The sequence below is a fragment of the Tasmannia lanceolata genome, unplaced genomic scaffold (assembly GCF_043159265.1).
Source record: "Tasmannia lanceolata isolate RefF3 unplaced genomic scaffold, GAP_Taslan_0.1 ptg000003l, whole genome shotgun sequence".
Taxonomy (NCBI): domain Eukaryota; kingdom Viridiplantae; phylum Streptophyta; class Magnoliopsida; order Canellales; family Winteraceae; genus Tasmannia; species Tasmannia lanceolata.
This window is the reverse complement of record NW_027518680.1, coordinates 5,550,340-5,566,894: the sequence shown is the minus strand read 5'-3', so window position 1 is coordinate 5,566,894 and position 16,555 is coordinate 5,550,340. Positions and strand designations below refer to the sequence as shown.

The 16,555-nt window shown below is 39.0% G+C and overlaps 1 protein-coding gene across 1 annotated transcript; it reads right to left on the bottom strand.

Moving 5' to 3' along the window:
* Positions 1-5,381: 5,381 nt before the first annotated feature.
* Positions 5,382-11,459, bottom strand: LOC143849032 (calcium-dependent protein kinase 20-like). Its single transcript, XM_077358087.1, has 8 exons — positions 10,187-11,459; positions 8,829-8,952; positions 8,460-8,603; positions 7,569-7,721; positions 7,190-7,305; positions 6,879-7,046; positions 5,946-6,176; positions 5,382-5,841 (listed from the first exon to the last, which is right to left on the bottom strand). The coding sequence occupies exons 1-8, from the start codon at positions 10,673-10,675 to the stop codon at positions 5,695-5,697; spliced, it is 1,572 nt and encodes a 523-aa protein (XP_077214202.1). The 5' UTR covers positions 10,676-11,459; the 3' UTR covers positions 5,382-5,694.
* Positions 11,460-16,555: the final 5,096 nt, after the last annotated feature.

The window sequence follows — 16,555 nt, the reverse complement described above, 5'->3', positions numbered from 1 at the left end:
TGTAGGCACCACTACTTGCACTCTTGAAACCATACTTTACACTCATGGAACCACTATTTAACTCCTTCGGGACTAGTAAATTATGGTTCCAAGGCATACATAATGGTTCCAAGATGTTTAAGACAGCAATGATACACTCATGATCACTATTACAATGTAGGAACCACTACATTCACTCTTGGAACCATAATTTACACTCTTGGAACCACTATGTAACCTCTCGAAACCACTAAATTGTGGTTCCGAGGCCTACGTAATGGTTCCAAGATGTTTAAAACGCCAATGATACAGTCATGACCACTTTGACAACCAATAAAATACTATTACAATGTAACAACAACTTTAGAACCATAATTTACAGTCTTGGAACCACTATGTAACCTCTCGGAACCACTAAATTGTAGTTCCGTGGCCTACATAATGGTTCTAATATGTTTAAAACACAAATTATACAGTCATGATCACTTTTACAACCACTAAAATACTATTACAATGTACCAACTACTACTTGGACTCTTGGAACCATAATTTACACTCTTGGAACCACTATGTAACATCTCGGAACCACTATCTTGGTCACTTTGTTCAACCCATTGTATAAACCTGCCGTTGCTATTACAGCCAAGGAGACCTTCTCCTTCGTGACCAGTTTCACTGCATACCTGAATGCATAAGGTCATTGTCTGGTTTGTTCGGCATCTCAGGATTGGACGGAACTCTGACGATTGGACTATCGAACAAATGTTGGTGGGAAAGAATCTCCTTTCCCTTGATTGCTGCGGGCCTTCATTGCTGAAACTGGACTGGCTAGGATCACTAGAGGGGACAGACTACCAGGACTAGTCTGCTTCCCAATAGGACGAGCAAACAACAACTATTAGTCCAGCTTTCGGGCTCTCATAACAGCCCCGCCTTGGTGTGAGCATCTCCCTAGCCTACCTACTTTCCTCGCTTCCAGAGGTCAAGTCTAACTACAAACTGATTCAACAATTTACCTCGGAGTCAGGTGACGCACCACTGAACATAAAATCACAATAAGGAAAGTAATCTTTACCAAAGCTGCGATAAGATCAAGAGTTTGATTGAGACCAGGACTATTCTGACAACTCACTAGATCGGGATATTAAGGTATGGAGTGGAATACCATAATAGAAGACACAAGGACACTAAAACAACCTATGGAATCGACTTGTTGTCGAAGATGTGGTCGTAAGGTTCACTCTCGAGTCAATGCGGAGCATAAGCTCTTTCATAGAAGCGAAGCGGAGAATACGCTGCAACATCAACAAAAAGTGGAAGATCAGCTAGTGCGCAACATCAGTTGTTGTGGAAGATCTGCTATCAAACAAAGAGGCAGAGAATCGGCTGGTACGCAACATCAGCTGTTGAAGGGTGGTCGTAGATCAAACTGTGAAGCATGCCATCATTGAAATCTTCAAGGACATTAACCAACGGAGTGTAGGAAGCGAAGGCTTTAGCCAAGACATTCGGAATGAACTCCTTCCTGCTCTTTTCTTGCTCTAGCAGTCGTTTTCTTTTACATAACAGAACTCCTTTACCCTTAAACGACGGACTTCAGGAATTCGCTACTTCACTTAGGAATTTCGAACTGACAGCCGTTGTTTTAATGAAAATTCCCGGGTTTGATCCATTCCGAGGAACAACCGGAACAGACTAACTAGTCTCAACTAGCCCCGGCAGTCTGACAGTCAGTCCTTAATTCCCTAAGTCCGTCAGTCTGGAAGTCAGGAGTGAAGTGAGGCGACTGTTAGGGAGGGAAACGAAGGAACAGATGGGTTTGTGAGCCGCCCTAAGCCTGAGGAGCCTAGAGGAGCTGCTATTCCCTTCTTTCTAGCTGCCCTAAGCTATAAGAGCTGTACTTACCACTGGCAATGTAGCTATCTCGGTATGTTCAAAGAAAGCTTTTGTTGCTAGGACAGAATCAATCACGAATTCCTTAGTTCAATAAGAGCTTGATGATAGGCGATAGGCTGAAGTGCATGAACTCCCTTGATCGAGGCTCGGGAACAACCTATGACAAAAGAGGAGCCAAAACGAACCCTATCATCAACTTTTTAATGCTGTTAAGCCTTTCTCAATGTATCGTAGTTAAACATAACTGACTGATTGTCAATTGTCTGTCTATCCGTTCATGAATTTCTCTTCTCTCGATTAAGGACAGAGAAATGTAAAAGCAACCAAGAAGCGCTTCTCATTGCATCGTAGAGTAAGATGACTTCTTTCTTCTCTGTGTATATGTGAGATGTTCTATTCGATGGAATTGTTTACATAAAAGAACGAAAATCCAGTCAGTAAAGTGAGGAGGAGCTATGGGCGAGGAATAGGTATTCCCTAACCCAAGCAGTGGGAGTAGGGTTCCTGGGTCTTAAACAATGAATGAAAGGACTCAACCAAACGAATGAGTTGATGATGTCGATGACTCACCCACAAGAAGTTCGACGGAAAGACCAACAATCTTAACGAGTTCTCCACTTTTATGGTGCACAAGTCGATAGCTGCCTTTCGCCTAGGGGAAACAGGAATGAGGAGTGAGCTTGCCAACGAGAAATGAGGCTATCTGCTTTAGGGCTAACGAGAAATGAGGCCATCCAAGAAGAGGATGCAAGGTAAACCTGTGAAGAGAACGAGGTGTAGGTGTTGTTATTCCCCAACTCTGGAGTGAAGGTTATTGGGTTAGAGGCCAGATCCAACGTCGTTGATAGAGCACGAATCCTTCTACTCCAACCCTGAAACCTGACCTGGCTGACATATAGAACGGATAGATGGACGGATTCCGGAGATGCCGATCAATCATAGCTAGCCTATAAACCTTACCACCTTTATTTCCCATCCCACCCGGATACTTCACGCGTTTCTCACCCGGATGGTTAGGCCGCTAGTCGGAATAAATAGTGGTTGCTCACCGGGAACAGGGATTCAAATGGGTAGCCCGCCCGAAGAAGCAGTTGAGTACAAGCTTATCCTACTGCTCTATTCCTTGTCATGCCAAAGAATCCCCCAATGGTTGGTTATAAAACCACGGATTTTTGTTGTCCAATTGATCATGATTCAAATGTTTATAAAAATCGTTAGTGAATTCCCGATCGGAATCCTGCGAATGATTCCCATACCCTTCGACCAGATGGGATTGGATGAAAGATCGATGGGCAGGAGAGAAAGAAATGGCATCGAACTAGCTATAGACCCGGAGCCACACCCCTGGGCCTTTAAATTGAAACGAATTACCTATGAAGCATAGGGAGAAGTCCCAGGCATAGGGGGATCTATCACGGCGAGCCCATAACTTTGAATAATGGGCTTTATCCGGCCATTACGGGAGTTCGTTGCGATCGGGACTGCTCCACCCAATACCTTTCTGTCTGCCTGTCGGACTCCAAGCAATGGTGCTACGCTAGATGCAGATGGATTTTCATGCTTTCAAATTGGAATTGATTCCTACCGCTCTCCTCAACCCGTTCTTTACCTCCCTAGGCGGTCATCAGAAAGCATCAGGGACTCGGCTGACCGGGATGCAATCGATTCGAGCTCTTCGGGGTAGCTTATTAAGCAGTTGGTACGAGGCTTACATAATGGTTCCAATATGTTTAAACAGTCATGATCACTTTTACAACCAATAAAATAGTATTAAAATGTACCAACCACTATTTGGACTCTCGGAACCATAATTTACACTCTTGGAACCACTATGTAACCTCTTGGAACCACTAAATTGTGGTTCTGAGGCCTACGTAATGGTTCCAATATGTTTAAAACACCAATTATATAGTCATGATCACTTTTACAACCACTAAAATACTATTACAATGTACCAACTACTACTTGGACTCTTGGAACAATAATTTACACTCTTGGAACCACTATGTAACCTCTCGGAACTACTAAATTGTAGTTCCGAGGCCTACATAATGGTTCCGATATGTTTAAAACACCAATGATACTATCGTGATCACTTTTACAACTAGTAAAATACTAACCACTACTTGGACACTTGGAACCATAATTTACACTATTGGAACCACTATGTAACCTCTCGGAACCACTATGTAACCTCTCGGAACCACTAAATTGTGGTTCCGAGGCCTACGTAATGGTTCCAATATGTTTAAAACACCAATGATATAGTAATCACCACTTTGACAACCAATAAAGTAGTATTACAATGTACCAACCACTTTGGAACCATAGTTTACAGTCTTGGAACCACTATGTAACCTCTAGGAACCACTAAATTGTGGTTCTGACGCCTACATAATTGTTCCAATATGTTTAAAACACTAATGATACAATCATGATCACTTTTACAACAACGAAAATACTATTACAATGTACCAACTACTACTTGGACTCTTGGAACCATAATTTACACTCTTGGAACCACTATGTAACCTCTCAGAAGCACTAAATTGTGGTTCCGAGGCCTATGTAATGGTTCTAAGATGTTTAAAGCACCAATGATACAATCATGATCATTTTGACAATAAATAAAGTAGTATTACAATGTACTAACGACTTTAGAACCATAATTTACAGTCTTGGAACCACTATTTAACCTCCTCGTAACCACTAAATTGTGGTTCCGAGGCCTAAGTAATGGTTCTAAGAGTCCAAGTATACATACGATGTCCATTCAGACTTCTCTCTATACACACACAGAGAGAGAGAGAGAGAGAGAGAGAGAGAGAGGTCAAAATAAACATGGTAATAACCAAACAAAGAGGCTTGTAGAGACTATGAAAATAAACCAAAGCACAAATAACATGAAAATATGAAAATATGAAGAGGAGATATAAACCTTATTCAAGTAGAGGAGCATTGACCTACTTGGACCTATTTAAAGTTCAAATTTGTGACAAGTAATGGTGTTTTTTTCCAATATACAATGGGATTGGAGCTTGTAAAGGATGGCAATGGCTACAATGGCTGTTTTTCACGTTGGATGGGTTGGAAAAAAAGAAAGCAAAAGGTGAAGTGGGTAGGTGAAAATAGCTTAGGAATTAGAGCCTAAAAAGATGGTGAGATAAAACGAGGGTATATTTGTCCTAAAAGCCATATTCTCTCACTTGAACACCCTTTTTTAATAAAATTAAAATGTCTACCCTTTATTCACAATATAACTAAAACTTTACATTTTTTTAATAATTTTCCCTACTTAAATTAAAGGTGCAAACTTGGGTTCAATGGAAAGAATCACGCTAAAAAATTGAGTTGAATATAGCTTCCAAAGAGGTCCTAATATCCCATTCCCAAAAAATTAACCTAAAAATCATTTGAGAGAGAGAGAGAGAGAGAGAGAGAGAGAGCACTTTTTAGCTGGAAAGAACAACAATATAACTAACTTGGAGCTGGCAGAAGCAATTAAGTAAGCAATACCAAACAACTTCCTCAAGATTGGTTACAACCCAAAACAGAAAGCATATCAAATAGACGTATTTACAACCAAAAAGTTCCCCTTTCACTGACCTCCTTTTCCAACCCGTGACCCACTCCCCCTTCTCCAGTGACACAGAAAGCAAGTAACAATATAGCATTCAGAACACAATCCCTTACTTAACCAAGGAAAAGAATCATGACCCAAAATGAGAAAAAAAGGTTACAAAACAAAGAATTTTATAAATACAACAAAAAGGGAATTTTCATTTTTGATTTTCACAATTTTTGGGGGCTCTTTTTCAACTACATGGTTACTTGCAAAGATCCATCCTTCATCAATTTTAAGCTGAGACTATTGAACCGTTCTCGTGAATACTGCCTTGATGCTTTTCTCCAATCTGTGCCTGCCTTCATCATGGCTGCAAACTCTTCGTAACTGATGCGCCCATCCTGATTAAGAAGTCGAATCGAATAATTAGAAATGCATTAGACAAAATGGAACAAACCAAGTGGGGTTGAAAGGTTGAGGTCTGATTGAAGGGAATATAGCTAACCTTGTCTGTGTCTACGTCGTGGATAATGGCATTGATGACTTCCTCAGAATTGGAACCCAAGTCATCTGATAAACAGTCTGTCAGTTCTTCGATCTCTATGTATCCACTTTGGTTCCGATCGAAGTATAAGAAAGCTTTGTGCAGGTGTTCATCATTGCCCATCTTTCTTAGGTGAATCGTAACAGCAACAAATTCCCCATAGTCAAGAGTCCCATTCCCATCAAAATCAGCCTGCCAGAACAAGGAAAACCCAGTTCTAGAGTCAACAATGACGTGCAAATAATACTAATGAAAAGTATTTAAGATACCTAACTAATGCACATGGCAACTTGCTTCTATAACAGCTTGGTATATTTCTAAGAAACTACGAAGACATGATATTAGAGAGGATAACAAATTATAAATGATGCTACATTTGTAGTAAAAATAAAACAGTAGCAGAATGAGGGGTTGAATTTCCATAGTATGTTGAAGATGTACAAAAGTGAACTATGCAATTTCTACCGTGAAAATATGTATGAAAATGAGTTCAACTCGTACTTCAAAGTATTTTAAAGTAACTTGAAAATCTAGATTTCTCAGATACAATGGAGAGATGGAAAGAATGTTAACGGCATGCAAAGTCTGAAAAACTAACATATGAAAATGAGCGACAGCATTTATGCCGATAGATGAATATTACATTGCAGTCAATTTGTCTTTTGATTTTTACGTATGTGGTGCACCCACACTTGCAGAACCCATGTGTGTGAATGCTTACAGATAACTTAATAAATACATATCAGTTGTTAATCAAATGCAAGTCCTAGATGTACTCATGGAACCCAAAAGAAAGTGTCTTGTTCCCAAACAGCAAATATTGAGTAAAAAATGCAGCATGCATAGAGAATTTCTCAAAAGAAAAATAAAATGATGCTGGCCACAGTAACTTACAGCTTCCATTAGCATCTGAACATCAGGGTCTGGGACTGGGTTGCCAGCCTTCTGCAAACCGAGTTTTAATTCCTCAAGCGTTATCTTGCCATTATTATTAATGTCCATCAGTTGGAACATCTCCTTTATGCCTGCTACCTCCTCCACAGATAGATGTTCAGCCACAACCTGCAAAAAATTCCATAACAGTGTAAAGTCGACAATCACCAAGACAATCCTGACAGAAAAAGCGGCCACTATGCAAAATCCTAAGCCCAAGGAGGGTTTCTTTAGAATCATAAAACAAAACTAAGTAACATTTCAAATCATACCCTCAGGGCTCTCTTTTTGAACTTGTTCATTACAGAAAATTGCTTAAGCCTTGCTCTAACAGTTTCACCCAGTGGGACATTTGGGGCTTTTTTGGCATTCACCAACCAAGGATGTTCTGCATCCAAGTAAGGAAGATGTTAGAATACCAGTATATTAAAGCTTTCATTACTGCATAAATATAAAAGAACATGGACCCATGGGAACCTCAATTTTTTTTTTTGAATGGTCAAGGGAACCTCATTATTATACATCCAAAAATATCATGAAATACTTGTACATCAGCATATTTGTTGATTTCTCCAGTACATGGATAAACTCAATCATAAATGAAATAGGCAACAATATGGAAAAATTAGCAAAAGAGGAATTGAACATTACCAAGCACTTCTTGCGCTGTTAACCGTCGCTTAGGATCTGGATTAAGCATCCGCTTCACAAGGTCTTTTGCATTATCAGAAATTTTAGGCCAAGGGTCTCTTTTAAAATCTACAACAGAGCGAATAATTGCCTGTGCAACTCCCTGTTCAGTTTCTGTATAAAAAAAGAACAAATCTTAGAGAGAGTGAGGGCAATAAATCTTAAGAGAGGGGAGAACATAAACAAAATTTATGTAACTTCAATCAAATCTGACAAATAAGAGGAACAACACTCTAGGGAGAGGTTTTGGACATTTAATCTCACAACAAACCCCTCAGTTTGAATTCTTTACAGAAGATACATATCGAAAACTGTAGAGTTTGAAATATACAGAAGAACCTTTCTTAAGTTAATACCATAGGGACAAGAGGAACAATATTAAAATAGACAGGCTATTAAATTATCCTGGGAGGAATTCCTAAAGGTTAATGGTCATTAATCGGTTAACAGTCCTTTTAATTATGCCAGTAAAAAAAAAGTTCTTTTTTAATTACAAGTGACCAAAGCAAAAATCTTAGTATGGTTAGGGGGCTAAAGAAATAAGCTCTAAAGGAAGATGACAAAGGTTCGATTAACTTCAAAGAGCCTTAGATTCTTCAGTAATGCTCCTGTATGTTTTAAGTAAATTTCTTTTATTATTATATAAAAATATTGGGACCAGGAAATTATTTGGCAAATACTATTAAATAATAACTTGTAGACGCTAATAATATGCTAAAGTCCGAAGTCGAGATGGGTGATTTTATATTAAGAAAGAGAGGTGATCAATATTCAGTATGAACTTAGACAGCTTCTGTATATTGGGTATGCTGATGAAAATCAAGAAACGGTGACTCAAAGTAGAGAACTGACCTGCCCAGAAAGGTGGTACTCCACATAGTAAGATATAAAGAATCACTCCCGCACTCCATACGTCGACTTCTGGGCCATAATTTCGCTTCAGCACCTCCGGGGCCATGTAATAAGGACTGCCCACTATCTCAGTGAAGCACTCACCTGTTGAGAATCACAAAGTTTCAGCCAAGGTAAATGGAAGAAAGGGGAAGTTACAAATTGTGAGCACTGAGCAAGCGCGAAATTGCAAATGAAATGCAATAGGGCAATGACAATGAGAGAGCCTATGCATCTCTTTGTTAAAAATGAGATGTGATTAATTAACACATAAAGCAAAAAACACTCATGCTACCACATAATTATAAGCAAGATATCCCAACAGCTTACCAGGTTTGAAGAATACAGACAACCCAAAATCAATTGCCTTGAGAGGAGACGTTTCCTTTTTGTTCGCAAACAAGAAGTTCTCGGGTTTCAGGTCCCGATGCATCACCCCATGCTTATGACACATCTGCAAAAGCATAAACAAATTGAGGCTAATGACCAAATAATAAACCAAATTTAATATTTCCAGAAATACACTAAATCAAAACCCAAGAATACTTCCAGTTCCGACCCCTTCTAGGGAAACCGCTAAACTCAACTCAACTCAACTCAACAAAGCCTTTGTCCCAAACTAGTTGCGGTCGGCTCTAGGGAAACTGATAAGTAGCACCAAAATGCACTAAGTGGAAAACTGTAAAGGTCTTCAAGAAAAACAAACAGTAATGCCTGCAACTTAAAGGAATTTCCAAGGAATTATGGAAATTCCAAGAATCAAACCATGTCACTCCATCTTGAACAAATTCTGTCTTTTCCATGGCTGGCGATGAATAAATAATAAGAGAACTTACAGCCAATGGAATGGTACACGTAATAAGCATAAAGAATAAAGATTCTAAGGTAGTGGGAAGTTCAAAAAAAAGAAGAAAAGAATCAAAGACCTCCAAGGATGCCACAACATCACACAGATAGGCCTGCCCAGCAAGGATAAGTACAATCAAGATTCCATGTTCTGGGACAAATAAGCAGGCAAGTATTGTTCTCGCTCAGGACACCAAATGATGGATCTTGAAGCGATTCTCATGCTTCAACATCCCAACAGCACAGAATCGTAGAAGGATCAGCCCACCTTTAGTTTCGGTGATGATTATCTCGACACTGGACTCTACTGAGAGTAACCCAAAGGGCTCTACTGAGAAAAGGAGGATTTTGAATTTCACCATAGAAAGATTGATTGATCTCTAACAGATCTAGAGATTGACCCCAAAAAGACAAATGATCAATAATCAAATTTTACCATATAGAGATTTGATTGATCTCCAACAGATCTAGAGATATCTAGAGATTAACCCAAAAGAGATAACTGATCAATAATCCCCACAGGCTCACTATTATGAACAAATAATCCCAACAAAAGAATCCCGTCAGTTTCACCAAAATACTATTCAAACTCTTAACAAACAATAATCCACAGGAATCCCAACAGTTCTCATCAAAATCATGTCACTAACAAATAATAGAATAAAACTACTACCAATACAAGAACCCCTACAGAAATTCAATCAAGAAAAAATAAAATACCCAGAACCCAAATTCCTCATAAGATCATAATCTTCAACCCCCATTCACGTAAGACATCCAAAAGCAATTTCACCAAAGACAATAATCAGATCAATCAAAAGGAATAAATCTCAAGATCTAACCTGCACAACTTCGACAATCGTCCGTGTAACGGCAGCTGCCGCCCTCTCCGTGTAATGCCCTCTCGCGACAATCCGATCAAACAATTCTCCTCCTTCACACAATTCCATCACAAGATGAACAGCACTATCATCCTCATAAGTGTCCTTCAAAGTTACAATATTTGGATGTTTTGGCAAATGCCTCATAATCTCCACCTCTCTCCTCACATCTTCAATATCCACAGCCGTTCTCAGCTTCTTCTTCGAGATCGATTTACAGGCAAGTACTTCCCCTGTAGATTTATCCGTACAGAGATACGTGATCCCAAATTCTCCTCTTCCGAGCTCGCGGCCAAGCTCGTATCTGATCGAAATATCACGCCCTGTCGGATCTTTCAATACGCAGAGCTTGAGTCCATCAGATCTGTGATTTACCGCGTAATCGACTGAGAAAGGGTTAGGTTTTTTCTTCCTTGAAGAACCCCCCGGTGCGGCACAACAATTTCCCATAGATCAAACGATTCAAGATCCAAACTTTTGGAAAACCTACGAATGACAAAAAACTAAGGAAAAAAATGTCAAAACCTCAAACTTTTTGCAAGATGCAAAAGAAAAGCCCCAAACTAAGACAACCAAATCGGTGTTCGGAGCTTCAAAAGCCTTAAAATAGCAGAAATGATTCAAGATCCAAACTTTTCTTCAGGAAATCCTAGGAATGAAGAAAACTAAGTAAAAATATATCAAAACCCTAACTTTTTCCAAGCTGCAAAAGAAAAGCCCAAAACCTAAACAACCAAATCGGTGTTCGGAGCTTCAAAAGCCATAAAATGGCAGAAATGGTGAATAAAGTGATCAGACGATTCAAGATCCGAACTTTTCTTCAGGAAACCCTAGGAATGAAGAAAACTAAGAAAAAAAAAATCAAACCCTAACTTTTTCCGAGCTGCAAAAGAAAAGCCCCAAACAATTTGGTGTTTGGAGCTTCAAAGGCTTTAAAATAACAGAAATGGTGAATAAAGGGATTAAAAAAAGGACTCTTTTAAGAAGAACAGAAACCCTAGCCCCTTACAGAAACACAAATCCCATTTGAGTTTGGGAGATATTTGAAAGGAAAAAAAACAAGAGATCTTCGCAGAAGGTCACCAAATTTATTTTCGCTTATCTAGAAATAGTTGAAACCGTGAAGGGAGGAGAAAAAGGGAATTAAATTAAAAATCAACAATAGATTTGAGGTTTCTTCTTTCTTCTAGAAGGGGAATGGGTATTAGTGGAGACAGAGATGAGGGTTTTAAATTTTAAGGCTGAAAGAGAGAGAAGATGAAAGGTCAAGGTTACTTCCTCTTCTAACCTTCTCTCCCTTGCAAAATTACAAACTCGCCCTCTCTTCTTTTTTTTTCCTTCTTCTTTTGAATCTGCACAGTCCAAACGAAATCCCGATTTTTTCTCTCTGAGGTGATAAAAGTTGCCCCTGCTTTTTCACACAACTACGTAAATACCCTCTAATTTGTTGCTTCATTGTCAAATGAAAGGGGAATTTAGATCCGCATATCCTTATGTAATTATGTTGATAATGACATTGATAAAACAAATGAAACTGCTTTAACAGCTAATTAGAAAAGATCCAGTGAAGACTAAGATTAAAAAATATCTGAGGGCCCGTTTGAATACCTCATATATTGAATTTGGATTTGGAATTGGAATTGGAATTGAGTCTTGAGTTCAAAATGAATAGATCCGGCAGCTCATGTTGAGGGAGAGAGAGAGGGGGAATGGGGTACTTCCTATTAGAGGAGAGAGGCTGAGGAGCAAATAGGGTGAAGGAAACTACCAGATCTATAGATTTCCAATTTCTTATTTGGAAATCTGATTTTTTCACTGCCAGCTGCTGAATTGGAAATCCAAGAATTTGATCTGGATCGCGAAAAGGGCTGCAAATGTGAGAAATCCAAATCAAAATCTTCTCTGGGCCCCTTATTTCCCAAGAACTCATAACTTTTGTCATAGACCTAATATTTGGTGTCAATAACTTCTTTTGATATCGGCACACATCTCTTCATTTTAAAATTTAAAACTCTGGTGTTGTCATTAGCTGCTGAAAGCTTCTTCGGATGCGCATTGTAACGGCTAATTGGAGACGTTTAAAAGGGATTGTTTGGATACAGGAATTTTATAAACCAGGAATGTAAAATACTGGAATTTACCGGCTAAAACCTGAATTTTACAATCCTAAAAGAAGGCAAACCATATATTCTAAGATTACATTTAGAAATTAAATCAGCTTAAGGGCGCGCTCTTATTGGTTGATTTCAGTAAACTGCTTTTATGGATGGTACCGGAAAAAGTGGATGGCGGCCTAAAAAAGTGGAAACGGTCTGACTTTGCTGAAATCGACCAATAGGGGCGCCCTTGAAGCTGATTTTTGGAAGGGTGCCCTTCATTCTATCATTCTTCTTCTTAATTTGCAAATAAGATTATTGTAAGCTAACCTTCTAGAAGATGACATGTGTGCTATGCGTGAACATTTATTCATGCCAGAATGCACGCCTTCCTTCGGGATTATAATTTTAAAGATTCTAGATGCTGGGCGCATGAAGTCCACTATGTTTTCAAGAGTATAGTGGGCCCACTTCATAGGATGGTCTAAATCTTCATTTTTACCTAAATCATCTCCAGACGTTGATCCTAGCCCTCCGATCTGTACGGGCAATAACATTATAGAAACCTCTATAGATAGGATGGTTAGGATCATCTTATGGTGATGATTTACAGGGTACAGGCTATTTTCATCGTGGCCCATCAAATGAACGGTTTAGATCATCCTATGAAGTGTATGGAGTGGGCCCACTGTACATTTTTGGGCCCATACCCGAATCCAAACACTACCAAAAAATCATCCAAATAATGTGGGCCCACATTGTTTGGATGATCCCCACATTGTTTGGATGATCCATAGTGTTCATTTGATGGGTCCTGACATAAATAGGGTGTGCCTAAAAAATCAGCTCCATCGGATCATCCTAACCCTTCAATTTATGGACGAACCTTCAGCTGAGGGGGGCTACCTTAAACAAATTGAAACTACATGGGTGTATTTGTCACGTTTTAAACTATAGGGGTGGAAGTGGATGTGTTAGAAACTAGAGGGGGTGTAAATGTAATTTTCCGTAAAAAGAAAGAAAAATTTTCATTTTTAAGGTATTTAGTAGTTGAAAGCAACTTTACATTTATAAGGTATTTTAATAGTTAAAATTAACTTTATATTATAAGCTTTTAAATAACATTGAGGCCACTCAAATTTTCTCATTATGTATAGTATAGATAGCCATAAATTAGTTAATGAGATATTAAGACGACTTTGGAAGCAAATAAGTGATAAAAAAAAGTATTACAGCCATTATTTGAATATAATATTGTATATGACTAATATTTTATCCATTAAAGACTATATGCAAATAAATTTTAGGGGCATCCAAAGGAGGCCCATAGTCCCTAGTTGACTTCGCTTTGGGCCTTCCTGGAAGCCCATCTTCCCCTTGAAGCATGTTTGGGAGCAGACTTTTGGAAGCCACCAACTCCAACTTTCGGCCAAAGCTTGAAGGGAAAACAAAGAAGGCATGAGTCAAAGAGAAGAAAATAAAAAGGAAAAGGGCTCTAAGTGGTTTGATACCTATAAAATCGTTTTCTAACTCCTTAAGCTTGTTTTCACTTATGAGAAAACAGTTTAGATAAGTTATTTACACACTAGCTTAAAATACAGTGGAGGGCATATTGTTTGGGTGATCCAAACCATTCATTTGATTGGCCCTTACATAGATAGGGTGTCCACAAAAAATCAGCTCCATAGGATCATCCCAACCCTACGATTTTTGGAGGTAAAATGGACGTGTATAAACCTTAACAAATCTGTCTATTTTTTTGCCTCCACGGTTCGAAGGGTTAGGAAGTTCCTATGAAGCAGATTTTCTGGACACACCCTATCTATGAGGGACCATGAAATGAGTGCTTTGGATCACCCAAACAATGTGGGTCCCCATTGTATTTTAGGCTAGTATGTAGATAACTTATCTACACCTACACCTTGTGTGTAGAAACCGTTTTCTCCTATTAAAATTATTCTTTCCAAACATGTGTAAGTAAGCAATGTCAATCACCCACATGGATGTGGGTGGGGCCAGACACTTGTCTGGAATATAATAAACGCCCGAACTAAGCAGTAGGTCCCACACTCTTGTGGGGAAGTAGATCGTTCCTTTGAATGATCTGGACCGTTGCTTTGATAGGCCTTGTTATTGGATGTTAGTGAGGGCAATTGGCTTGATTTTTCAGACATAGGAATTACAGAATTGAGTTGTCAAATGGATAGTTCAAATCATCCGAAGGAACCACTAAGAGGTTGTGCTGTATTCTAAGCATTCACCATCCACTTTGCCTGGATCTTTCCCCGTTCAATAATTTTCATGAAGTTGAGGAAGAGCCAGAGAGCAAGAAAGTTTAGTCTCAAGATGAATGACGCCTTGGATCACTAAGGTCTTAAATTGGGGCTGACTCTAGAGATCTCATGTTTTCTCTCCTCTTTCTTGATTTTAGTTTTGATATTTAGGGTATCATGTCCTTGGTTGTTCTGCCCCTTCCTTAGACATTGTTCTAAAGATTGGGGAGTAGTCTTGTTTCTCTTATTGTATCATCTTTCTTTAATTAATATACTGGCCTGGTTCCCCCTAACCCTAGCTTACCGATAAAAAAAATAAAAATTCATGAAGTTCAATATAGAAGTAAGAATTTGTATGAAGTCCTTTGGGAGGCACATCAATCAACCCTTGCCGTTGGATTGAAGAAGATTCCCCCTCTAATTCATCAAATTATGAGAAAATGAGTGCCTCCATGGAAGATTTACACAATTTTTTTAAGTTCTAAACATCCTATCCTAATTTCTCAATTTTCAACTTTCAGAGCGGGTGAAACCAGGGGAGGGAGAGGGGACATGAGAGATTTCAACTTCTTTTGCTGCTCCAAACGGTTGGAGCGGCCGAGTTTGCAAATTTCATTCTTTCCCTTTTCTCATTCTTTGAGCAAAATAAAGTGAAAAAGCACTCCAAAAATATTTGCCGAATATCGCCTAAGTTTCTCATGTCCTTAGAGGGGCCAACGATAAAACTAGGATCATGGCATTCAATATGCACATACATAATTGATCTAGGCAATACAATGTCGAGGGTGTATTTATTTTGATCTAATCATGCAAAAAAAAGAAAAAAGAATACAAATGAATGATTAAGAACTACTTCAATTGGCCATGGCGGAGATCGATCTGGGCTTGATCTTATTGTCTCTTTGGTTGAACTGATCATTCTGTGGAGAATATTTTTTGGGCAACCCTATTTACGTCCCCAACAAATGAATGGTTTGGATCACCAGAATAATATGGGTCCCACTGTATTTTTGGGCTACAAGTTCATGCATACGGCCGTCCACCATATAATTTCTCCTAATCATGATATAGTTGAACTTAGGGCTACACTAATCATTCATATCTCAATAAGGATGATATTCACTACCCTTATACCCTTCACCACATCAGATCAAGATACTTAATATCATTCATCAATCTAGACTGTTGATCTATGACCATTGGGCTTGCATTTGGTATAAGCCCAAGTAGGTTTAGTATTTGAGAAATGATTTTTCCACCCTCCTTCTCAGCCTTTCACCCAAAAAATAATACTGATATTTTCATGTCCATTTCCAGCATTTTCCATAAAGCTCCGGGAGGTCCTAAAATAGTTCTTTCCTCCTTCCTATTGCCAAATGGTGGGTCCCATCACTAATTTTAGGGCCCCCTCTAGTGTAAAAGAAAAACATAAGTAGGCCAGTAGGGGCTGCCCCAAGTAAAAAATAGGCTAGAAGGGGTTGTCCCCAGTAAAAAAAAAGAGCGAATATATCACTTCCCTAATTTTATAAAGCGAAAACTACATTAATGCACATTTATTTTGAAATAAAAAAGGAGGAAACAGAACGTAAAAGGACCAAGGGCTTCCATTGATAGCTTGGTGGTCCCACAATTTGGATCTAATAAGAAGGGAAAATATATATTCACTATTAATTAATACGTTACAGGGGGGTGGGCCCCTGGAAGAAAAGGGGGCAAAAATATCATTTCAAAACAAAAATAGTTTAGTGCGTGGGCGTCCATTGAAACTTGGTGGGTCCCATACTTTTGAGATTGCCAATTAGTGGTCTTCACACCTGGACCCACTCTTGGGGACACCCTTGTAGCTGATTTTTGCAAGGGCGCCCTTCATTCTATCATTCCTAGGCAGAAAAAAGACCCAGGGTTTATGGCGTGATGTGCAGTTGCCAAGAAATCGGTGGTAAGACCCAGGGTTTATGGGT

Bases quoted from the DNA above. Each gene is read 5' to 3' on its own strand.
- LOC143849032 (XM_077358087.1), bottom strand. From the start codon at position 10,675: ATGGGAAATTGTTGTGCCGCACCGGGGGGTTCTTCAAGGAAGAAAAAA. The intron at 7,722-8,459 runs GTCAGTTCTCTA...TTTTTTATACAG, and splicing joins AGTACCACCTTTCTGGGCAG to AAACTGAACAGGGAGTTGCA. The intron at 5,842-5,945 runs GTTAGCTATATT...CTTCTTAATCAG, and splicing joins ACGACGTAGACACAGACAAG to GATGGGCGCATCAGTTACGA.